Genomic DNA, 26,769 nt, shown 5'->3' with positions numbered 1-26,769 from the left:
TTCATAAGTGTATCCACACCACACTCTTGTTTCTTGGTTGGAGTTTTTGTTGCTTAACATGTTGGGGGTTTTTTTTGTTGCTTGACATGTTGCAAGTTCTTGAAGTGCACTTACCAGCAAAATTGAAATGTTGGGCAAGGTTCAAATTCATACAGCAGGTAATGTGAGGGTGGGTTTAGAGGGAGATAGAAATAGAAAGGAACATAAAAATAATGCAGTTTTGGCATTTCTTCATTTCTTTTTCATGTTAAAGAAAAGCTGTCCAACAGAAGCAATAAAAGAGTTAATGATTTAGTTCACTTGTAAGTAATAATGACAGTTTGAAATTACAATTGCAAGCTTATACAGTACAATCTGTTATGCTTTTTAGTGACAAAATTAGCATGCTACTGCTTTATGTCCTATCATAAAGTTAGGCTTGATATGGACACCTAAGAGGAGGGATGGGTTGGGTTTTTGCTGCAGTGTCTTTTTCTCTCAAAATACATGTGGCTGTTTTGTTGCCATAGGCTAAACAGGGTGATGAAGAGTACTGAGTGTCAGACCAACAGGAACTGATGTACGGAAACAAGAAAACAAGAAACATGTATGTACATGTTGGAACCCTGGATGCTGAGAATTTTAAACTTTCGGTGCTGAAAGGCACAGACTTGCAAGAGAGCACTGCATTTGACCTGAGGCTGTGGAGAAGGCTTCCAAAATTTATTAATAGCACTGGGATTATGGATGTATAGTTGGTTAGAAGTGTGTAATATCACAGAGTGGAAAACTTAGAGTTTGATGTTTTAGAATATAGAAATAAATATGAAGCAAGATGGAGGTTTTAGGGAGGAGGCAGGTTGTTCTTCTTTACCTTCTTCTTCCTTCTTCTTCATGGGTTTGGGTGATGTTTTGTAATTAGACAGAAAAGTCCGCATTGCAGGCTTTGAGGGATCAGTTATTGGCTTAAAAGGGAAAATAATCTAGGTGTCATTTCTTAATTGGAAAGTTTAGTCTTAAAAGACCTTGTCACAAGAGATAGTTAGCCATTTTGTGCCTTTGTAATGAAAGGGTGCAGAACTCATAGTTGTGAGGCTGTTTCACTGATAAGAAATAATAAACGCCTGAGTCCGAACATGAACCATGGTCTCAAGTGCCTTCATCCTGACCTCAAGAAGCCAATAGATACAGGTCTGCTACTAAAGGAATTTGTCATGGTTTATTCTTGGAAGAACTGATACTAACACAGAATTCAAGCCTGTAGTATTTTCTTCAGATATTTTACTAAACATTTAAAAGTGTTAGTAAACAGTAGTATTTTATAAATTTTCTTAAGTTCAATCCTTTTCTAAAATCTCTTGTTCCTTATGTAAATAGTTACTGGAGTTGCAGTTCATCTCGAACATCAGAATAAAAAATGACCCTGTTCCTTGCTACACATGGCTCCTTTTTGATTTGTGACTTGTTCTTCCAGCTGACCAGCTTGGTTTAACTGCTGTGCTGTGTAAAACTAAAGTAAACTTTGAATGCTTTAATTAACTTTCATACTATATGAGGATCCAGCAAATAGTTTCAGTGTATGTTTCATTACAGAAAGATCTGTTCAACTCATCTGTGAACCTTTTATTCTCCCATATGTATATAGTCAGATACACAGATCAAAATACATGCAATTTGATTTTAAGCAGAAGTCAGACTTGTAACACAAAAGCATGTTTTAAGAAATAAGTGCCATTGAAATTCTCAGCGCTCAATACAGAACTTCAATGGCTGACACATCCTTGGAACAAAAAAAGCACAACACTGTTAAGTATTTTGTGTAAATTCAGTCAAGGACTTTGTATAGCCCGAAATTTCTCTCAAAGTAAAATTATCAAGTGTGCCTGAGATCTAAAGGTGGTAGTTCTGATTCTGGAAATTTTTGTATTTGAAGTGATTTCATGTGATTTTTAATAGTCTTTACATAGTAACTATGCAGCTTAGCCAGTGTGACAAAATCAGAAAGAAACAAATCTCAGTTCTGAGTTACACACTTTTTTTACACTTTGGTTGTAAGCTGTTTTTTGTTTCTAGTAGCACTAGATATGCCATTGGTGGTAATGTCACCCAGTAACTACAGAAGAGAGACAGTAAAAATGAATTACTTTGATTTCCTTTTGTAATATTTCTCTATTTCATAGTACGAGCCTTTTGATTGTAGGATTAATTGAAGACAATCTACAGATTTCTAGAGGTTGGATACTGCCTTCTTTAGTTAATGATTTGGTATTAATAGTATTGATCACCAGAGGTCTAGGATTTCCACTCTTTATTCAATCTGCTTCTGTTTGGTGAGTCCATTTTAATTCCAAGATTATGTTTTGCTTTATTATGAGAAGCGTTGGGAATAGAGTAATGCAGTAAGGCTTCCTCTGAAAGAAAAGGGAGGATAAAAGAAGGATAATTTGGGGTCAAAAGCATAATTTCTTAAATGGATGCTATAGCCTGCTGTTCAGAGGCAACCAGGCGATCTCTACTGATTGGGGCAATTCAGCCATTTATAAAGAAAGCCTGTGTTTATTACTGGTTTGGATTTGACCTCTGATTAAGTCTATCAGTAGTTATTTTCTGGGCAAATATGTCAGCAGTGTGAAAGAAATTGGCAGTTAAGATTGCAAAAGCTCAATGTTGTGGTAGGTTTGAGTCTAAAAATAATTACATAATCACAGTTCTATTTTTTGTGTGAGTGGTTTTATGTGTGTTAAATAGAGTTCCTACTAAATAACTTCATTTTTTGTTACATTGAAAACCTCAGAAGTCTTTTACTGGTTGCTTTTGTGAATGACAATCACAAAACTTGTTGGTTTTGCTAGTTCATCAGATTTTAGACTAATCACACAAATCCAACCTCGCTAAAAAATTCAAGTGATGTCCTTCCAGATAGGTGCACTTTCCAGCTACTGCCAGGCAATTTGGAAGCACTAGAGGCATCTGTCACCTAGTTTGACATTCTTGATAAAGGCCAAAGGATGATGTAATCCTTCAGTTTTGCCGCTGACAATATGTACGTTTATTCTTAACAAACAGTGGTCTACTTAAATGTTGACTTCCAGTAAATTCATGCAAAGACCATGCAGGAGAAGCTGTTTGTGCCTGAAATGGGGACAGAATTCTGAAATTAATTTTGCTTTTTAGAGATCAGGCAGAATACTGGAGTTGTTTTATTAAAGAAATAAAAAGTAACGAAAAATAATTGGAAATACTGTTTGTCATTTTGTTTGCAACTGTAATATTAATTCTTCCCTATGTTGAAGGTATAAATGTACTGTTGCTTTGGAACATACTGTCTCCTCAAACTTTATAGAACTGAACCTGCTAAAATACAGAGACCACTTAAATTAAGGAAAGAAAAGGCACAAAGTTTGAATATTTCAGTGAAAGTGAGATTTAATATTTTAATTTCTTTTATTGAAAATGGTCAGAGAACATATGACAGGTAAAAATGAGTCCCTGCAGCGTGTTTATTGACTTAACAAGTCAATATAATCTATCAAAACACCTTGTAAAGCCAATTTTAATTGACGTATAGAAATTAGTTTGAAACTTCTCACCTTCTTGTGGACTTAGACAGTCATGTTTTATTAATTAGTAGCATTTAACCAAAAACAAGTTACTTCACAGCTGTTTGTGGTAGAAAGAGGCAGTGAGTGGATTAAATTGAGGCCTAGTTTTCTTGACAGGGATTTCATAATATGTCCCACCCATTACTGTACTTATCTCAAGCTTCGGATAAATACTTGTCTGTAGTTCCACAGCTTCAGTAATGGCCTGTTCACTGAAATTCTGGTCTGGAACTTCCTTTAGCATAACTTTACAAGTTTGAGAGGTGGGTTATACAGTGGATTTTAAGAAGAAAAGTTGCACTTGTATTGTTTTACCCAGTTTTAATGATCAGTAAATGGAATTGAAGATCAGCATCTTATGACACTTTGGCAATGGTTTCAACTCTTTTTAAAATGTACACAAAAGGTGTGCATTAACTACTTGAAAAGAAGAAAGACGTGTGCTGCTTCCTGAAAGTGATACTGGCACTTATATTTGTAAGGAAATTTGGTTCTCTTGTGGTTGTGCCAGTCTGATAGGCATGTAATGTTTCTTTCTTCCTGAGGGAAGCAGAGGAAACAATTGTGCGAAGACGTGTTTTAACAGTGTCTTGCTCAGCATGGCAGGGGGTTAGCCATGTTTTGAAGCCTTCTGGGAAGCAAGGGCCTGGGCATTATCCGTGAGGCCAAATGATGAGAAATTTTGAGTAAACGGTGTGGGGAAATACATGCTGCATACTGAAATTATTATAAAAGTTATTACTGCCTGAGGGAACACTTCACAACAAAAGCATTAATTAAAAGCAGTATTATCCTGGCAAGACGTGGAGAACAAGATCTCTTCTTATAACAGAAGCATAATTGCAGTCTTGTCAAAATATCATTAGACCCTGTGGCAATTGAAAGAGCATCTTTCCAATATGGTTTGACTTTTTGGAGTCCATTTTTTATGCTTTAAGTAATTTAGCAATTTTCTATCTACATCTTTTTCTTTTAATTTTTACAGTCAGCTTGAATAATGGTGTTTTTGTGAAGATCAGAAAAAAGTGAAACAAGTGGGACCAGATGCCCTTCAGCCTAAAAACCCCTTCAGATTAAAGGGAATCAATCATACATTGTTTTTGCAAAGGTGTTTTATCCTCCTACAGTATAAACCTGATGGCTTCTTGGTGTGGAAAAATTAGGAGATGCATTATAGAGGAAAGCCGTGATGGTTGTTAATTTATCCCTCCAATGTTTTAGAAGGCTGTTTTCAGCTTGAGTCAATGAGACATGAGACATGGGAGACTATCTAAACCAGGTTTTATCAGCAGTGCTCACTCAGCATGTCATTCCTGCTGTCATGTTATTCGAGAAACATTGCATATATGTAAATATATCCTTTTGGAGGCTGTCTTTTCAGTGGAGCAGTGTTGTTTAATGAGGATGATTGTTTTGGTTGTTGAGTGCTATCCTGTTGAGATACTAGCAACAAAAAGAGGGAGTTCAAATACAAATCTTCATTATGTAACTATAAAATTTTCAAAGGTGAACTCATTAAACAGCAGGTCTGTACAGAGAAATAAAAGTACATGTGTACACTGATGCCTTTTAATGTTTATCTGGACTTTTAGTCTCTGTATGTTGGTAACTGTTAGGTGTGTGTTTATAGGCATTTAGAGCAGCTGATCATGATTGACTTAAACAACTCAAGTACTCTTCTCAGAGTTGCTTGGTGATGTTATGAAGACTTCAGTTCTGCTAATCACTTACATTTGGCAGTAGTTTGAGAAGGCATAGTTTTATTAATTTTCCAATTTATTTGTTATTTTTTCCTAAAGCTATTCGAGAAATTTTAAGATTTAGTAGTGTTCTCTACGTTGTTTCTTTTCATCAGTTTCAGGGTAGGGTGGAGTCAGAAGGAGTATTTTAAAATCAAAATATCTTGATGGATCCTAAGATATCAAAATTCAGTTTTCTGAAGCTGGTTATAAAAGTGATTGAACCAATTTGCTGTTTCAAATATAATTTAAATTTCAATAATATATTCAAATAAATTTGCTGATTCAAATTAATTGAATCACTTAAATTCCAGAATTCAGCAGTTATTTTGATAGTTGGTATACAAATATTTAAAAACTGGAGTTTCTTTTCATGGCTGAATTACTTAATAAAATTTGTTTACTGTGCAAAACTAAGGTTGTCTGCAATCTAGTCTGTCTGCAGCATTCAGTAATTTTTGTTTAAATTGGTTTTTAATTGTGAACTTGTCAGACTTTAAACTAATTAGAAGTTCCCAAAACCTTACTCTTGGGAAGTAACTTGAAACAAAAACTTTATAAGGTGACCTAGTCAAAATCTAGTGTGATGTGAGACCTGCTGCTCCATGCTGACATGAACACGCTCCCAGGCTTTTCTTCCTTGGTCCTTTCCATCTTGGATGTCTGAAATAGGAGCTTTAAAAACCCGCTGGCTCCTGTGTTCTTTAAAGTACTTGGAGTTTTTGATGACTCAGTTTGCATATGGATATGTGAATTTTAGTGATAGTCGCTATTATACTGTGTGTCTGTATGTGCATGTGTATTTTGAAGTTTTCTGATTTCAGAACTGCTGAAAAAAATTAAAATGTATAAAAACTTTCATGGTTTGGAAACTGTAGCCTGTAGGAAGAGATTAGTCTTAACAATGCAGCATTGTCTGTTGAGTCAATTAAGCGTGTAGGTTTAGCTAGCTTGGGAACAAGTTCCAGCATGTGACATTGTAAATAGCACTCTCTCATAACCAATGTAAGCTTAGAAAGTGGGCCATAATTTCCCCTGCTGCTTTACTAGGGTTTTTTAGGCAACTGTACTCACAAAGAATTTCAGGCTTTCTGATGACTGTCTTGAGGTGCTAATATTATATGCCTAGGGAGTGTTGGATCAATGTAAGGCTGATTTTCTCCAAGTGTTGTCTGTCTTCCTGACTTTTCTGGGCACACGATTTTTATTTGTTTTTTTCTGTTTATCCATATGTGGAAATGGAACCTTGTGGCCCAATGGCTCAGAAATCACTAAGAGTATTGCTGAACCTGTCCCTCTTCTCAGTAGCTTGAATACACCACCTGATTGTTTGATCTAGCAAAAAGTAATAGCATTTAGAACAAGTAAGTATTTCTGTAAATTATCATAGCTGTTTTCTTAATAGAGCATCATCCTTCAAGCTAAAGTCATCATCCTCTGAAGTAATAGTTTTCAGGAGGTGATCGGTCACTATCTGGTCACCTTGTAGATGTAAACTGATGTTAAAATCATCAGCAAACTAAAAGGTTTCTTGTCTGCAGCAAGCAGCAAATAGAGGAATCTTGTCTCTGTAGTGGATGGTGCCTTTTGCATCAGGCCTGGTTTCATTGCTGCTTATGATTTTTGTCTTCTGGATTTGGACTCAGCTTTGTACTAGAAAAAATCTTTTTTCCTTCTTTCACTCCCTCTCCCAATCCTGTTGTATTTGGTGGAGAATTAATTCAGACTGAATCTCCTTCAGCATGAATCTCAGATTAGATTTATCTTTGCATTTATGAAAACAGGCAACAGAAATTCTAGTAGCTGTCATTCTAGACTTATAATTTCAGGTAATATTTGTAATGTGCCTAAATGGATCCCCCAGTTGGAAAATTGAAGCAATGTAACTTCTTACAAAACAGTATTTTGCACTGTTAAATGCTGTTAAATGACAAGCTTTGTCTGGTCTCCTCCCTACACTTCTACAAGTCTCAAAAACTTTTGGTAGAATGTAACAAATGTGATCCCCGTTAAAAATAAAAGTGTTACGATGAAAGCATGTATGATTTTAGCCTTGATTTAAAGTATAGCTGCTGTCAGCCTTTCAATGTAAGTTGTTCAACTTACATTTAAAAGACCAAGTTCTGAAACTGAGTGCATTTCACAAGGATGACATTGATCTTTCAGACAGTATGGGGTTTAGGGGTGTGTATAACCCAAGTGATGTGAAAGACAGTCCAGTGGGGTGAGGAACATGTATTTTGGACCATTAATAAAAAAAAATTAAGGAGTAAAATAATGCTTAGTTCATCTCTAGCACATCCTTTTCTTCCTGTATTTGTGGTAAGGAAGTTTGGAGACACTGGGCTAAGCTATCTTATAGCAAACATTTTGGCATGTATGTTTTTGTTGTGTTCTTAGTCCTGCTCCCCTTTCCTATTGGAAAACCTCTGCATTCTCTTAAAACTTTGTATTTAAAATATCAGGAACAAAGGGGTTTTAATTTTTTAGTAGATGAGGTTTACCTCTATGGATATATGTCTGGTATGAACAATGAAATTATAGTAAAGATTGCTTTGGTCCAGTTGCTCTGGTATAAAAATCTTGGAAGTTGCACTAACAACAGAGGTTTACTGGTGTTTATAGGCTAAATTAAAAAATAAGGCCTGTCAAATTTTAAGGTAAAAACCTAACTTTGGAAGTCATGTGTCATATTCATGATTTGAGACATCTGTATTACTCAGGTGGAAAACATAAAATGGAATTATTTTGATCTTCATCCACATTTATGTCTGTATTTTTTTCCTTTAATGTTATATGTCAATTTATGGAGGTTTGTTTTGTTAATTTGGAAATTATAAGCTTATTGACCTCTTGATTACATTGTAAGTTATAAAATAAAATGAAACATAGGTTAAATGAAGCATTTAAGCTTTTTGCCATACATGAAGCTCTTTTCAATTCAAATTTTAAGAAAGATAGGTGTAAGTAGTAATTTTTCTGTAACTTGCTCAAAAAAGATGATAGGTCTGAGCATATTTCTTCTCTACGGTTGCAGGACTGATGTAAGACACTTGGTCCTACAACCACTCCAAAGATTCTTATATTGGTTGAGTCTTGTATCAGGGAATTACTCAGCATTTTCATAAAGTATGTTTTTGAAGGGGGTTGCTTACCAAAATAGTCTTGGATGTCCTTCCTGTATTACATACAGCAGAAAGAGGCTGGTTACAGTGCATCTATTCCTTGGCCCAGTTGTGTCATTATTAAAGCATTACAGCAATCTGAACCTTTAACACAAAAACTTACAAAACTGTAGTCCTACACTTTAGCCTTTTCCCGTTACAGATTTGAGTGGTATCCCTGTCTTGCTGCTGCTTATGGTGAGGGTTTTTTGTTCATTTATCAGTGTCTACTGTTGGCTTTTTACTTTTGGATATTTAGATATTTTAGACCAAAGCTTTTTCTTTCTTCTTAACTGTGGGGGCTGTAAGAGCAGGAGCTGCAGAAAGCTGATGTTGCCTCACACTTTTCAGATAATAAATTTAGTTCCTTAGATAGGAATGGGTTAATATAATCATTAAGTAATACTTGTCAAAAAATGTGATTACACCAGCAGAGCCCCCTGGTGTGGTGTGGGTAGGTGGTGGTATAAGAAGGGGGTTTTGCCTTGTATTGTCTGAATGACAAAAGCAGGAGAAATGCCTTAATGTTTCCACAACATGTACCATGGGAGGCTTCTTGTCTGCATAGCAACATCAGTCAGAAGGATAAGAATTTCTGTTCTGTACTGAGAGGGTCAAAGATGTGCCTGGTAGCAAAATAGCATGTGTTATGGACTCTTGACCCAATTCTTTCTCCTCTGGGGTTTTATTGTCATGGCAAGTTCGAAAGTTAAGCGAACTTTCAATGTTTTGGTGTTGCAAATGTCTCAGGTGATCTGGTGTCTGTGCTTTCTGCGGGCCAGCACATTGTGTACCCAGCATTTGTATGAGAATGGAGGAAGGCTTGGGTTTGGTAGGTGTTAGGTGTGCTGACCTTTGTGGCCCATCCCTAAAGAGGCTTGAGAAGTTTGATAAAGCTTTTTGCTAGAAGTGTGCTATGCCTCATTATACCTGCTGACAAAAAATGACAAGTGTTGGTGGTAAAAGCTCTCCTGCAAATGAGGAGAAAAGGAATTTGGTATTGTGTTTTTGAACCTCTTTAAAAGTTTCTCCAGTAAATATTGATGATGATCAGATGCAGCTCTTTCCTACGTATACTTTTTGCTTTTTATTACAATATGGCTATTGTATGGATTTCTCCTTACATCTACATTTAAACTTGTTGAAGTAGTTCTGGAGACCTCGTGAGGTGTCTCTACTTTTGTTACATCTTTTTACAGGTGAACAAGGTCAAAATCCCACTTCCATTTCTGTGCTTTTATATGAACTATAATATTCCTTCTTTAATTATATGTTTTATTGTTTTCAGCCTAGGATTCTGGCATTCTCAGTATTTTGTTTTGCATCCCAATAGAGAAGTTTGTTTTCCTTAATGTTTTGTGAACAGAGGCAACTGGTTAAGAAGAGGGAGCCTATTGATTCCACCTAGGAAGATAAAACTGTAGTATGAGCCTCTCTCTTACTAGGTATTGTTAAATCTTGAGAGTACTTAAACAGCTTGAAATACCTAGTTAGTGGGGCTGTACATCTTGACTATTCTGGAAGTAGTTTTGACTCCTGGTAACGTAATGAACTCAAAACAGCTGCAGAGGTAGATTCAGCATCAGACACATTGGCTGAATTCTAATTGGCTTCATGTGTCCAAACATATGGGTGATGGCACTGCAGACAGAACTTCACACCTATAGTTATATAGAGAGGAAAGAGCCTGGCTTGACTTTCGGAGTGGTAAGAAAGCTTTTTGAGCAACGCTAAGAATCAAAGTTTTATTTGTAAAGTGGTAGGAAATTGTGTCCCCAAAATATGAGGCCTCAGAAAGTTCATTCTTCAAGATACAAAATTTGTACTACTTTCCCCTACTTGGACCAACACTGAATCAGTTTTCTGGAAGTAGATGCTTTGAAGTGGCTTAGAGCTTTCAGTGTATACACTATGGGTTAAATTTTTTATGTATAAGAAAAACCTGAATAATTGTGGCTACCTGGGGATTGGTAGGTTTGAATTTATGAAAAATGGGAAGTGTATTTAATCAGCCATCTAAAACACAATGATTGTTTTGTATCTCAAAATGTCTTCATGACTTAACTTTAGGACCTAGAAGTAAAAAAGTGTCTTGGGTGTGATATTGCTCTGGAGCTGGAAAGTGCTACAAATCTGAATCTGGATTAGTTGGCTTCATTTTAGTCTTCATTAAGATGGTGTGACATGTGGGTTCCTCTTGTTTAAGTCCAGAGATGGGGCAAGGAAACATCTTAAACTTTTTCCAGACCAAGGCAGACTAGTGTCTATGTATTTGAATGCCAAAAAACCCCAAAATTTTTGGATTTTCCTTTCAAAATAGAGAGACTTGCAGGCTGAAATTTTTGAGTTCTCCAGAAAGAAATCAACTGTTTTCGAATGCTAGGTTTTCAGGCTGCTAAAACAAGTAGAACTTGGGAGTGTTTTAGAATGTGTCTCCATAGAAATTCTTTCCTCCCCCACCAAGTTCTTTCATATTTAGTTTCCATAACCAGTGCAGTATTGTGAAGGAGGGGAAATGCAGGTTAACTGCAGGGAAGCCAGCCAATCGCTCCAGCATCAGAGCAGACTCCAGGTCTCGTGGAGCTAACCTTTGTGACCTTCACAAGGGGCCTCTCTGAGGAGAGCCATTTTTCCTGGCTTGTAATGGTAAAGAAAAAACTTGGCAACTCCTTTGATCAGCAAAGCAAAAACAAGGAGAGCAAGGAGCAAATGGGCAGCTTTGTGCAAAAAACTGCTAAGTCAGTACTGGCATTCTCTGTGCTGAGAACAGTGTTACCACCTTATATAGAGTATGTGCACATTTCTACAGGATACTGGAATATTTGTTGCATATTTAGAAAACCCTTCAGTTCAAAACTAAGGGAAAATCTTGGTTTTTACCAGTTATGGTGAACTAAAAGCATTTAATCTAATAATTTGCAATGTGAGAGTGAGGAAACTTTTGTTTTTTATTTCTGGGAGGTCAGTATTTTCAAAAGAGCATTGCACAATGCTAAAAGAATAAGTCTAACATGGGGAAGCGATCATTTCTTATATGCAGCTGGCATATATTTTTACTGTAAAACTTACTGCTTTGCAGCTTTTGATGATTATGTTTTTTTCATTTCTCAGTTGATGCTTACAGTGAATTTCAGATACATGCTTAAAGAAAGAATTGTAGTTTTGCTTTGCAAGTATGTTTTGGCTTGTACAGATTGAAAATCGAATCTGTTCTTAACATTGGGAGAATTTTAAATCAGCTTTTAGTGTTTCTTCTCCATTATGTTCATTCACTGTTCTTCTGCTGCTGATACACAGATGCCTCTGTGTCCTTCTGTTACTCTTGGTATTCTGATAAGTTGTGTTGCTCATCTGTGGTAGTTTTCTGCTCAACAAATTGGGTTCATTCTCCCACCTGAGATGAAGTGGTCTGTGTTCTTCCTCTGCCTGCAAGTTAGGAGAGGGTTCATAATGTTTTTATTCAGTACTTCCTGTTGAAGTCTGGTGAGAGTCTGCCTCCCGGTTTAATCTCCCAGACCAGTATATTTCTGTCCAGTGGATTCAACAGTTGGTTCATTCTTGGCAAGAATTCTTCCTGTGGTTTGTAAATTTGCAGATTTTCACCTCCTTCCTTGGCTACTTCAGCATCTCTTCATGCAGCTTGACTCCTTGGGAGAAGTTGATATTGCAAGATTGCCAGATCCCTCTGCAAGACGTTTCTTCTTTTATGCTTACAGTATTCACTTTCTTTTGATGTTTCATCCTTTCGTCTGCCACTCCCTAATTAATCACCTCCAGTACTGTGCTGAAGTGTTCACAGTGATGTTGGTTTTTTTACATGACCATAAATAAATAAATAAATAAATAAATAAATAAATAGCAGTTACAGAATCAGGTAAACCATGTTTTGACATCTGCTGTTTTGAAGTGTAGTCCTCTTCAATTTTATGAAAGTACAGAAATTGAGTGTCATTATCTCACAAAATAGCTACCGGTGTTCAGTAGTTAAGCAGTTTATTAGATCCTTGCACAGTTCTGGATAGGACGCAAATTAATTTTTAATGGATGTGATTTATTTTAGTGCAAACTGCTCTTCAGCAGCTTTCACCTGCGGGACATTTTTACTTTAACATATCCAGTGATTTTCAGATAAGGTGCTAGATAACATTTCATGAAGATATTCAGGAAATTGATTCGTTTGAAATCCCTCATCTCAGATGATTTTCTAAGTATATTGTAGCAGCATGAGTCTGTCAGCAGATTTAATTTGTCTTCTGTGTACTGACACTGATATGGTCTCACTACAGTTACTATACTTAAGGGACAAATCCCCCACTGATTGCATGGGCAGAATCAGCAAAGAACAGTTTTGGCTGCTCTGTGAGCGGGGCGAGAGTGCCCCAGGCCCTGCTCCTCCCACATGTGGGAGCAGCGTTGGCAGCTGCAGCTTCCAGCCAGCTCCATGCATGCTCTAGCACAGAAGGGGATATTTGGCTGCTTGGGTGATGCTTGCTTTCCAAGCAGCTGTTCCCTGTAGTAGAGTAGGAGAGTTACCAGATAGACTGCAAGATTACAGGACTAGTGCAAGTTACTTAAGATTGCAATCCTGACAAGCTCAGCGTATATGAGTAGTCAAGTCAGAGGTGAGGAGAAATGTAGCATGAAGACATGGGACTCTGAAATACATCCAGTCAACTCCAGGGCTTGGTTGACTTTCTTTCATATGTCTTCTACAGTATAGTCTTTGCTCTTGGTGTACTCTTAAATTTTGTTGTTCTTGATATACATAAAAATGTAAGTAGATTGCTTGTAAAGAAGCCGGTTATGTTGTCAGACATGTAACAGTCCTTTCTGGTCTCATTTGAACATAAATATTTTGTAACCATTTTCTAAAGGAATAGATTTCTGAAAATATATTTAAAGGATAATAAGATGTCAGAGAAGAGTGACCAGAATGTTTAATGTCCCAGTTTATACAACTAGAATCACAGTATCTAGGAATAGATTTTTTCTTTTTACTGTACAGTTTACTTTTAAAAGGTTTTGAGATAAAGTTTAAAATTATGACCTGTGCAGTGATAATGAAGTGATTGCAAAATAAATTTTAAGATAACATGAAACAGTGAATGTTTGCTACTGAACCTTTAGTGATAAATTCTGGAAGGAAGTTGCTGTGTAAGTACCTGGAACTACGAAGTGTTAAACCACAACTTAGAAAGCATTAGCCAAGTGAATGTTTACTTTTTGGTTTATTCAAGCATCTTAGTTCAAAACTAAGAAACTTGGAGCTGAAGAGCAGAGTGGTTTGTTTTCTTCTTCCATAATTCAGAATGTAAAAATTATGTGGGAAAAAAAGACATCTGTTACAATAAGCTTTCTTTTGATGGTGACTAGAAGCAATTGATTCACCTTGATAAATACAGTTCAGACATTTTATAGGAATATCAAAGATTATTGGAATGGGGCAGACCAAAAGGATTATATTAGCTTGGTGTTCAATTTTAGCAAGCTAAGTGTGGATATCTAAGAAATATTATGAATTAAAAAATATATTGGGAATTTCAATCTCCTCTTTATATATCCTTCATCTTTTGCCTTCAGGTACTGTTTGCATCCTCTGATCGGAAGATTACAGTTTAGAGTAGTGAGTTTCAAGGACAAGAGTGGATATATGCTGCAGTTTGCAGTGACAGTGAATCACTGAGTGTTGTAATTGTTCATGTGCAGTTTAGGCGCCTTGCCCCAGCAGGTGTGTATCAGGTAACCTTTATACAGGCTTGCTTCCTGGGAGCTTGGCATAAAACTGGCATCAATACGGTTCCATTAACTGTGTTCTCTAATCTACTGCTTAAATTTCAGAAAAGCTGTGTCTTATTACTCATGTGTTGAAATTACTGATATGTGATATGCACATTTGCTCTTCTGACATCAGGAGCATTATATTTTCCAAACATGGGTTGTGAAACAAATATGTTTTGTCTTTGGAATTTTATATGCTAAGGACTGAATGAGCTAAACCCAAGCAAATAGACAAAACCTAGACAACCTCCAGAGCTTGCAGTTAGAATTTTGATTTAATTGAAAGTTTCAAAACAATTTTGGCTGCCTAGCTGATGGACAAAAGTTGTCCTATAGGATGGTGATAAGACACTTGGCTATAGGAAGTCTATTTTATAGAAGAGATTAAAGGAACTCAGTTTGTCCAAGAGTTCAAAGTGACAATACTCACAGGAAAAAAAGCTGCTTCACCCTCCAGGGGATTTCTAAAATAGTTTGTGAATTTGCAGGCAAAAATCCTAAAAAGCTGGAAGCCGATAATGGCAGCTTTTGGAACTGAAAGGGAGTGGAGGAAAGGGATGGGTCATAGGGAAGTGCTGACTAATGGTGAGCAAACATTGTAGGGGAGTTCTTGTATTGAGAACTGATCTCACTTCCTGAAGAAAAATAAACTATATTATCCAAGCATAAAATTTGGGCTGGGGAGGTCTCTAAACTCAACTGTTAGAAAGTGGGGAGGGGCAATGCTAGAAAGAAAGCTTGATTATAATGATGTTAGCCATTAAAAAACCCACGCAATTGTCTTCTGAGACTGAAGTTAGTAGTAATCATTAGTATATGACCTGTAGTCCGATCTCTTGTCTTGAGTAGGATGTATTCATCTCTTTAGAGAGGCCTGTTACTAGTAAGCATGATTTTAAATACTAGACATATGAGTCTAGTGAGTACATGTTTTTTAAAAATGTATGACAATAATTAAAAACAGTGTTTATCCCCCTCTCTCATGGCAGCAGCACAATCCCTTCAACATCCCACTCCCCCAATGACAAATGCTGATTTTCATAACTAGTAGATGAAGACTGCAGGGATTATAAATTTGGGATTAATTTATACTAAGATAAGGTGATAACATTAAGTTATATAGGCTTCATTTGCAACCTCAACACTTACAATTCTGCTGAAATTCGGTGAAATTAGGATATCTGTGATTTTTGCTTTGTGATCTATTTTGCATCTAAGGGTTGAACAACTTCTAAATAATACCTCACTATGTTTATAAGTAAAGCGTGGTAGTTGCTAATTTTGGCAAAGACTAAACTGTTAGTACTTTAAGAACTGTTAGTAATATAAGTGATATGCTTTTAGATAAAATCATGTGCTTGGCATATTTTGTCATCCCTATTTGTATTTCCCTCTGTTCCAGAAGATACTCAGGAAGTAAATCAAATTACTACAAATCAAATACATAAATGCTGAGGTATTGGTATTTATTATGATGATTTAATGAAATAAATTAAGACTTTAATTGCTAGAAAGCTATCGTTTGTTTTGCTGCTGATTTTACAGTCAAACTTCTAGTTTCTGTTCGATCCTGGACTCTGCTATAACTCTGTTACTTGCTCAAGGTGGGCGGTTGGACTGGATGACCTCCAGTAATCCCTTCAAACTTTCCATTTCTGTGAATATCCAAATTCTTAATAATAAACCAAAAAGTAAATTAATATTTCCAGTTTATAACTTCTGAAACATACAGTGAAGTTTGAGTTCAAAATTAGTTTTAGTTTCCTTTGCTTATTTTACAAGGGGCCTTTGAATACTGTTTAAACTGATGCTTCTTAAACTCTTTCTGAATGGTGAAGAGAAATGTAGAACCTGCAACTTTAAAAGCCTCAGGTCAAAAACATTTTAAGGTCATTTTTAAAGATAAATGTAATAGCTATTATATTTAAGAATACTGTACATTTAAATGATAATTAAAATTATACACTAAGTAGTTTAGTTTATTCTCAGGCTTTTACTCTGTATTTTCTTTGCTACTCTAGGTTAAATGTGTAAATAAAAATAACTTTTCAAAGCATAGCCTTCAGACAATATGGTGTATCTGCGGTCAAGAAATCTGTTGCCTCTGGTGGATTGCAACTTGTGAAATCTGTCTTCAGGGGGTTGAAGGGTGGGGGAGGAAAAAGAATATTCTGCTGGCAAAAACAGTATACAAGATTGCCTAGGGTTGACTGAGCAGGTATCTTACAAGTACTGACTCAGGCAGCAACTTGCTGTTGGAAGATTCTCTTCTTTGTTTTACTTAGCATGCTGCAGAGTCTTTAGGGATAGGAATAATTGCCTCCTACCTCAGCAGCACGTGTTGGTTGTCTGAATTGTAAAAATAAAAAGCTCTCCCTGAAACAGAGTCATAAGAAGGAAACAGATGACTTGGGTATTTTATGAATAAAGTGCAGCCCTCAAATGAGGGAAACGATAGTCCATAAGACTATTTTTATGAGTTAAACCGAGAACATCTGAACAGATGATCAACTTAAGGTGTGAAGTGTGAGCTCTGAAACATAAATTAAAAAGAAAAGTCAATATTAATGATTTTAATGGCAATAAAAACAGGTTCATTTTGTAGCAGAAAGCTGTGCCTTCATTTCCAGTAGGTCCTACCTAATGGTTCCCTAAGAGTCAGCTCATCCTGTCAAGGCCATCTGGGAGTGATCATTGTCTGAACACTAAAGCAACCAGTTTGCACTGCCCTCTGAGACTTCCTACTTAGAGCAATAAGGAAACAACCTAAAGAATCTTTTTATCTTCATATTTTGTTTTCCTTAGTGGTGGTTAGCTTCAGGGTTAATTGACAGGATTGCGAGGAACAGCCCCCTATAGATACTAAGGCAGCTGGCTATAGCAGCTTTTATTGCAGCATGCTTAGGCAAGCCTCTCTGACTTGAAAACCTTCAGGCAACAAAAGCAGGGTGTTTTGAGAGGGGCGTAAAATTGCCTGGCTTCTCTTCATGCAAAGAAGCATTTGATTTCCCTCTTGCTTTCTTTTAAGAGAGAGAAATGAGATAGACTCTCAGAGATAAAAGTACACAAAAGTGATAAAGTATTCCATGGCCCATCACTTCTGAAAATCATCTGCATTCCCTTAATAAATGTGAAAGCTAGTGTTTGTGTAATCTTGTCTTTAGTGTTACAGACGGCATCTTGGGGAGGCCTTCTGCATTTGCTAAGCAGGAGTGTAGGAGGGTATCTGTAAAGTCAAACAAATATCGTAATTTCACTTGAAATAGCAGCAGAGACAGTTCTTCCTTTAGACTTGCCCTCCATGGTGATGTATCTTTATCTCTTTCATTGAAAATTAAGGAGAGAAAAAAAGATGAATTCTTCATATGCTGAATGACTTAGCTATAAAAAGCAAACTTCTTAACTTTGGGGGTAGGGTAGAAAGAAAGGGAGGTTTCCATTAAAAGTAGCCTCTTTTTTTTTTCTGCTGGGGAACTGAGAGGGGAAGTTCAAATAAATGTGATGACAGAGAATGTGATCAAAGCATTTAATCCTTTATAGACTTTGGAAATTAATTGAACTGGTAAAAAGACTGCAAAACAAGGACTTTTCACTCTCTATAATACTGCTATGTCTTACAGTTTTCAAAGTAATGGAAAAAGCTCTGGAAATGAAAATGTCCTTTTACTCCTTATTTGTTCCTGAAACTCAGAAAATTATTTTATTTGGGAAATCCACAGTGGTATCCAAGAATAATACTTCTGGGAATCAATTTTAAAACTTGTAAGCATTGTGATGCCAGCCCTACTTTTCTGTATGAGGTCCTTAAATACAGGGCAGGAAAAGGGGCAGGAGGAAAAGAATAATAAGTGCAAAAGTAAGCATGTTATTGCTTCCATTTTGGCTTTGAGAAAAGGTAGTTGTTTCAAGAGCACATTATAATAAAAGTGGGGCTACCTTGGCAAACCTTTGAACATCATATCATGCATTCACCTCTTAATCGTGCATGTGTGGTCAGGCTGCCTACTGCCCTCACATCCATTTTAGCATTACACACTCTGAAGTGAGGACCTGTCTGCGAATGCTTCCTAAGAAGTACAGTGCTGTTCTGCAGCTTCAAAGCAGCATGGTGTTTATAATCAGAACAGGAAGCTTAGTTTTTAAGTCCTTGGTGTATGTATTGTGCACTGTCTGCAGGCAGGCCAGTGCTAATGAAAGCTGCCTTTGAATACCTTAATACTAAATACTGTGTTTTGTGTATCTATAAAAGCTCTTTATTTTGTGGATCAGTGTCCACAGCTTTGTGGGCCATGCTTTCTGGAATTTCTGGTACCTCTTAGTATCTTGCAATATTCAACCACCTTAGGAATAAATTCCAGAGAGATTTGTTGAAGAACTTGTCTGACTAGTAATGACTGTGTGCAAAATCTGTTTCTTGATGAATTAGACTTTGTCAGATGCATTTAAGTTTCCCTTATTGCATTGTTCTAGTTCAGATTCAAACCATTAATTTGCTGGAAGAATTTCTGCTGCCTAGGACTGTAATTTCATGGGATAGCATGTGGTTTTATTTCATACTAAGGTTAAGGAACTTAAGCTCTGACAGGCTCTTCCCACCTGGTCAACAGGATGCTTGTGCCCACCATTCTCTTACTTTTTTCTTTTCGTTCTATTTCACAATTAATGAAATCACAGCTGTGGCACCACAGGATTGCACACTGAGCACTTGAATGTCAATTTTAAGCTATGCTTCTGCAAGCTGAATGAAGGTTAGAAATGTCTGTTGTCATTTTACTGGTGTACTCTCTGGCATTATATGTCTGTGGTGCAGTTTGGTGAGAACATGATCAGTGGTGTAGATGGAGTAGTCCAACACAAGCTTTGTTTAGGTAATGCATTAAGGCTGCCAAGCAGAAGGAAGAATAAGGAAAACTCAAAAATACAGCCATTTTTTGTATTGCAGGAATATTCAGAAAATTGTATCCATGTTTCTGTTTCTTTCAGGCAATTAGACCATGCCTGGAGACATTACCATCCTTAAGAGATAAACTGTTGAAAATTTTAGGGGCTTTTCCTGATGCTTTTTGGGAAACACTGAGATTAGGAAGTTCTGGATTTTACTGCCATGTACTTTTGTAGAAATTAGGCTGTAACAGTCCTGAAACCTAAGGAAATATTGCAAATAAATGGACTACACAAGTGGAGAAACAGTGCTTTCCCCAGCAATGGGTGGAATATAATCTCTCAGCAGATGGGATTTTCATTGCTCTGTAACCAGCCTTTTCTTTTGCTGGATATTGTTGGATTTTTTTTTTTTTTTTTTTTTTACAAAGCCAGTTGAAAAGTCTTTAAAGGGTTTACAGTCAGTTTAAGAGTGTATCCTTGTCTAAGAATGGTGCAAATTCAGGGAAATGTTTATGGAGGACTGAACTAAGGGTAGAGGTAATGAGCTGTCTCATCTCCCCTTCAGGCTTTTCTCTGTACTATTGCTGCTTGGAATTGAAATAATCTCAAATGATGTATTTAAAGTATAAATCTGTAATTTTGTTACAGCACCTGCAAAGTCAGCTATGCTAATTAAAAATGGCCCATATATCTGAAGACTTAGATTCATGTTTTAATCCTTTCCAATTCTGAAAATCCCCTGAATAGGATAAAAAAGGGTGCAGGCACAAAGAATGTCACGCCTTCTGTCCTCAGGCAAAGCTGAATCCACTCCATTGTGTGTAAATATCCTAAGATCATCAGCAACCATAACCCAAAAGTCTCTGCATGCTGCACTCCAGTTTTTGAGAGTGGTAATTAGACCAGTTCATGTCGAGGCTCCTTATACTCAAAACCCTCTTTTTCATCCCATTTCTAAATGCAGCTATGGAAAATTTACCTAGCTCATCTGCCAAACTGATCTAGGCCTTCCAGCTATTGTCACTTTCTTAGGAGAATACATCCAGTTCTATTTTTGAATTAGTGGATACTGCCACTTTGACAGCTGCCCTATGGTCAGACCACCACACTGGTATTCTGCTGTAGAGCTCAGGCCTCTGCAGAAGTAGATATTCTGATTTCTTCCCTGCCTGCTAAAATGATAGATAAGTGGGTATCTTGGAGGTACCCTACACTGCCTCTGCACAGGACAAGTTTGTATAAGATTTGGTAAAGAGGTTAGTTGATTTTTTTTTTGACAATTTGTGATAGTTTCAAGAGCAGAAATATACAGTTTCTCCTGCAATCACCAGGAAAGCTAACTTTCAGTATACACATCAAGACCTGACGGGCTGAAATGTACTGATGAGAGCTCTAAAATAATTCTGGCTTTTATGAGGAGACACTTTCTCTTTACTAGTCCTTAAAGTTAATAGACAAATATAAATAAAAAGAGAAAACCTTTCAGAACGGGATGCATTATGTGGATTAAAGAAGCTGGTTGGTTAGGAAAACAAAGAAAAAATGAAAGAGTAAAATCTATATCTCATTCATTTAACGTAAAAAGAATCATAGGTGACATGCTTGTCAATGGAGCAGCTGACATTTGGGATTTAGTGAAAAGTTTTAATTTCACACTGAAAATAGAGCATAATTAGGTTTAGTTTCATTTGTGCACTTGCTTATGTTACACAAAGATGTTCCTAGCTATCCCCAGAACAAAAAGTACTCAATGCCATGTCAACACCCTTGGGAGGTCTGTCATGATGTGGTCAGTGGTATGTGTTCCTGTTTTGCTTTTCATAAAATGTGATTTCCAGTGAATTCTTAACAGTCCCAAAAATCTGAAAACTAAAATCCAGGGTTAGTTATCTCAAGTTCACTAGAGACTGAAAATAACTTTCTCACAGACATAAATAAGTCTTGTCTAGATTGTTAAAACGCAAGCACTACATTATGGAGAGATGTTTGCATAGTTTTTTACAGATGCTTATACTTAGGAAAACTTGTCCTTCTGTGTGTTTGAGACTAAATTTTTGAAATGTCCTTTCAGGAAGAGCCATATCCAAATGTACTGAGAAGCCATGGTTTATTTATTCTTACCTATTTTTTTGTGTCAATCAGACCTCTTATTTTTTTTGTTGTTGCTGAAATGTCATGCAGTATGATCATCTGTACTGAGGATTAGAATGTCTGTTCATTCTCTTTGGCTTTTCTTACTAACATTACATTTCTATTGCACACGCCAGTAAAATAGTCTTGCAGTTCTGACCTGCTTATGTTAATAATGTCTATACTAAGATCTGTTTTTGTGAAAGGGAAGTTCTAATTATAAATGATGTGGCATATATAGGGTGACTCTATGCTAATAAAGGCAGAAAGGGTGAGAAAGACATAATTTTGTAATGACTGGAAATTCTGTTACACAAATGAAGTTCTCAGCATACCCTGGAAAGTGCACCTGCCAATGGGGACACTGTAGTTGCAGTACATACTACAGAATGTCAAAACTGAAAGCATCTTAGAAAAGCCTTTCTTGAAGAATTTAAGTAATTCTTTGACTGTCTTTTTTGTGTTAGTTTGATTCTGGCATGGCTTTTAACAAAACAGTACTTGTCTTTTTAGTGCAGCAACTGGACAATGAATGGGAAGGTATATTACACTTTGTACAAGGGCTTTGTTTTTAGAATGGTGTTATTTTATTAGTCTACTGGGATCCAAAGGGTTCTTAAAATAAAAAGTAAATTTCCTTTTCTTTTTTAGATCTCTAGATATCCTACTTCTTTTCCAATGTACTTTAAAATAAAAAAAAACACAAACAAAAATTCAAACCAAAATCTTCAACACCCTTCTCCCTCAAAAAAAAAAAAAAGAAACAACCACCACTACAACAAACCCAGACCTTAAACTCTAAAATTAGGTTAGAGTTTGAATCTGACAAATCTTTAGGCATGTGATAGTGTTTAATGCCAGTAAAGATTTCTTTCAATTAAATTCTGATTCTTAGTAACTGCAGAAATTCTCTTTGTGTCCATAAAATTAGAACATTTTTCTTTTCTTTGAAGTTGTTCTTGTTAAAATGCAAATCATTTGTATTTGGCTGTAGAAGTTGAAGATGGGTGAGGAGATGCAGTTTGTGCTCTTCATAATGCACAGCACTTTGAAGGTCTTTTTTGGTGGAGGATGGTGGGTGGTGTGTCTTGGAACAGTCACTCTTCTTGATACTAGAATTCACATAAGTTTGCTAACAAATGCTTAGCATGTGGTGGGTGTTTTAGTTCTGTTTTTCTAAGGCCTGTTACCACAGACCTACATTTATGGTACAGTCTGATTTCCTTCGTTTATACTCTGCTTGTCCAGTTTACTAAAGTTTTGCTTCTCCATGTCATAAATGAACAATCATAAATAGTGCCAGATAGATAGATGTTATATTTGAGAATTCATTATGTGAAATAAAACGTCTTACATTGCTTGATTATCCTAGAGATGTTGACTTAATTCCAGGAATATTTACTCACTTTGTTGTGTTCACACAGTACAGAGCTATGTTTCTCATTCCTGAGTAGGTAGAATTTTAAGCTATAATTTGATAATACATGCTACATATACTGGCTGATTTATAGGTTACATTGATTTCATATCATTTGCTGATATTTTTTAATCTTTTATTTGTGTTGACACTAGTTGCTTATTGAGATATGGTAAACCTCATGTAAAATTGAAGATCTTTAATGTAAGGATTGGGGCAGTTTTCATTAAATTCAGCTACTATGAGAAAAAAATCTACTTAATGCAGGGAAAGATAATGCAGTGTTGATGTCAGTTCTTGTAATGTCCATTGCGACCTTTTCTGTGCTGCTGTTCAAAACAGAGGGAAAGATCTTTACTTGTGTAGAATGTCCTGTTTCAATACTTAATTTGATAATTAAAAATACATGGTGTTTATAGTAAGTTACCCTGGTCCACGTGCTGTGAATAGGAACAAAATAAATTCCTATATTCCTCCATGTAGTACTAGGATTTATTTAAACATTTCATCCATATAAGTGGGGGCTTGCCTACTTTGTATTCCATCAGCTGAGCATTATTTGGAATTTATACGAAAGAACTGATCTGTTGTGAAGTGTTTTGGGTGCTAAAACACTGAGCATATGGACCAGGTAAGGTATGAGGACTGTGATTTTATGGAGTTTGAGGAGAAAAGTTTTGAGGGAAGGTATGGAGGAAATGGATATGTAGGTCATGAAGCACTGAGCTGAGTGGGAGGGGAAAAAAGTTTGCCTTATTGAACCAGTCATACAGTCAGTATGATATTAATATAATCAGCTTGCTTACTTTGAAGATTTTCCTCCATGGCTCTTGGCTCTAAGACTGCTGATTGTAGTTCAGCTGGTCACGTAAGGAGCATGCTGACTTTTCTCAAGTGATACTGAGCTAGGGAAAAGCTGGAAGCTGCTACTGCCTAAAATAGCTACCCTTGTTAACAACTCCATATGAACATTAACTGTACGTTGTGTGGTATGCTTAAGCTGTCTTGAGGAATCAGTACGGCTGTCCTTGTGCTCAAAATTGCAGGTACATCTAAAACTGCTTCTTCCATAGTCCATTCATCTGTCCCATGTTCTGATGTGTTTTGAAAAAATGATGAATGTTGTTTCAGTGCGTTACTACAGTTAACTGTAGAAATGGTTCTGTAATGCAGGGAGAAAACATTTTTCCTTCTATTTCTTACACTGCACTCAAATAGCATATAAAAACAAAGGCTATAAATTATGTACCTTGCATTTTATTAGTTCGTAGCGTTACATGGATTTTTATAAGAGTTAAATAGAAATAGATGAATGTGTTATTATGGGTACAGTCATGTTTTCCCAGTTTCCACTATTGCCAGAACTGAGTTGAGCAAATATAACAAATCAGAAATGTAAGGGAGGAGTAGCACATGCTGGTACAGTAATTTAAACACACGGTCTGTGAAGCATTACAGTGCAGTGTTTTTACATCTGTATTATCTTTACCTGTTTTCATTGCTTTGCAAAACTGACCAGCAGAAAAGTGAAAAATTGTTCCCCAGTATGAAGGTTTATATATAGTCCAGTATATATAGGGCAGTCTTTACTATGTTGCACTATGTTTTATAAATAAATAGGCTTTAAAAAGAAATAAAGAAGTCTTGCTGTATGTAGCATGTTTCTCAGTGAAGCTGAATATTTGAAAACCTGTGCTACCAAAGATGCAGTGTGCTTAATAGTATCTTGTTAAGGTTTAACCCGAGCCATCAAACATAATTTATTGGTGTGATGATCAGAGGGAGGCCAGATTCATCCAAAACATAGCCCAGTACTAGCCATGGTGAAGAAAATAACCTCTACCCCAGACAAAACCAGCACATACTGTATTAAATGAGCTACTGTGGTGTGTCTGTAACTCTTTGGTCAGAAATAGCTTATGTGCATGGTTAGAGAGTGTTAATGTACATATCTTAAAACTTCTTTAAAGGCTAGTTTGTGGTATGTCTACCTTGTAACAGAGGATTAGAATGTGAGTAGTTTGACATAAGTAATTATTTTGGTGACTACTGCTTCACTTAGGTTCTTCTGAATTTGTTACTTGTTGTGGTTTTGCTGAAGAATATGAAAATGGGCATTCCATGTAATCCAGAAGAGCATAATTTTAAGGATAATTTATTTAAAGTATGAATGGTACCAAGTTAATAATGCATTGGATTCTAATTTATAACAATACTATCTGAATATGATTTTTAATTTGTACCGGTTCTAAATGATCAGATAACAAATTTTGTTGTCAGTGTTCATGTGCATTTGGAGTTGTATCTTTGTCTCCATGTACGTCTCAGAGCAGTGTTGCTTAATGGCATGAAGATAATATTGATGCTTGTTATGAATAGACTGCATCTGTTGCTCATTAGCATAGCATGCTAATCATATACTCCAAAAGAAAAATAATGATTCATTACACTTTTGTATTTCTGTTGAATTGAATACTTCCATGAATGACAGTCGTGAATGTACTTGCCATTTTTCAAAACAGAGAAACTAAGCTTCCAAACTTTTGCAGAGGACTGGGTAGGTTACTTGACAGTCTTACTGTCCTCATCTTTTTGCTTGAAGTTGAAAGGCAGCTGCACATTCCTTTCATATTACTGCTTTACTGTGACTGGTTACTTCAGCTTCCACAGAGGGATTGTTCAGGTGTCAGTGGGGAGGAGAGTAGTCTGCCCGATAATCTGAGGATGTGGTCTATGCACAGAAAGTTTAGGAACACTAATGATTACATACTAGCCAGTTCCTTACCACTCCCTAGGCCCTGGATATGAACTCATCATGCCGAGGTACTGGACTGTGCTTGAGATTCCAGACATAACTGGCTTGGTTTGAAAATCTGTGAAGTCACATTTAAAAATGGCAAATAAGTGATCAAAGAGAGAAGGAAGCAAATGTTGGTTGGGAAAATGGTGGTGGCCAGGGCGAGGGTTTGAGAATCTGACATACAGTGATGATGCTTGGAGAGAATCCAAAAAGTTCTTGTTTGGTTTTGAATGTAGCTGTTGTTGGCAAACTTAACCTTTTGTTGTTAAACTTTCTGTGCTAGCAGGTCATTGTTGTGAATGCATGACTGTCCTAACTCTTGCTTTGTTTTGTCCTAGTCACATTGATCAAACAACAACATGGCAAGATCCTAGGAAGGCTATGCTTTCCCAGATGAATGTTACAGCTCCCACCAGTCCTTCTGTGCAGCAGAACATCATGAACTCAGCATCAGGTAAGCAAAATTTGCATTTATGGAAAAGATCGTACAAGTAAACCACAAGCTATTCTAATCAGGGAAGAGGGAGTCTAGATTTAATAAATGTTCTTCTACTTATCCTGGTTTGAAACTTTAAATTTGTTGATGCCTGATTCATCAAGCAAGAGGCTGGTAGTTGAAATAAGAGAATTTGTATATTTATGTTGTCAATAAAAAGAACACTGTTCTTTGATTTATGTATTTATTTTTTCAAATGAATGGTTCAAAGTTGTAAGGAAGCAGAATTTTTCTCTATTTTCTTCTGACCACAAAATGCTGTTAAATTGATGAAGACCAGAATTTCCATTCAATTAATATCAACTTACATTTAAGCTTTTGTGCTCCACAGCGTTCTTCTGCTTCCATTTGCTCACTGACTAGACATGTTATACCACCATTTATTTACATTTCCTACATTTAATATGAACATAAAATTTTTTTCCTGTCCTCCCTGAATGGATCAAGCAAATACCTTGAAAGTCTTGTTTAGAAGCAGAGATGTTTTTGTTTTCCTCTCGTGCTTCTCTTACTTCCAAAATCCAGTATCATGGTCATTATTGCTCTAACTGGAGGAAGTTTGTTGTCTTTTCCCGGAATATAGAATTGTTTTTCAGCTGGCTGGGGGCAGGGCTGCGGGAGGGCTCTCACTAGACAGCAGTAAAATGTTCTTGTTCTTGCTATAGGATCTACTGTGTGTTTTCAGACCTCTCTCATCTGATTATGCAGAGAGCAAGCAGATAAATTTGGTACCATGCTTGTTTGAGTGCTTGGTCTTGCCCTGGCTTTGTCACCTCCTGT

The 26,769-nt window shown here is 36.5% G+C and overlaps 1 protein-coding gene across 4 annotated transcripts in view; it reads left to right on the top strand.

Moving 5' to 3' along the window:
• YAP1 (Yes1 associated transcriptional regulator) overlaps positions 1–26,769 on the top strand; it is an 88,935-nt gene that overhangs the window by 23,923 nt on the left and 38,243 nt on the right. For all 4 annotated transcript variants that reach the window (XM_036391089.2, XM_036391067.2, XM_036391078.2 and 1 more), the window contains exon 3: positions 25,832–25,947. In XM_036391089.2, the coding sequence (XP_036246982.1) occupies positions 25,832–25,947 (116 nt within the window). The remainder of the gene's footprint in view (positions 1–25,831; positions 25,948–26,769) is intronic.

The sequence above is a fragment of the Molothrus ater genome, chromosome 2 (genome assembly GCF_012460135.2).
Source record: "Molothrus ater isolate BHLD 08-10-18 breed brown headed cowbird chromosome 2, BPBGC_Mater_1.1, whole genome shotgun sequence".
NCBI classification, from domain to species: Eukaryota; Metazoa; Chordata; class Aves; order Passeriformes; family Icteridae; genus Molothrus; species Molothrus ater.
Note: the sequence above shows the minus strand (reverse complement) of the source record. Positions and strands in the feature narration are given on the sequence as shown.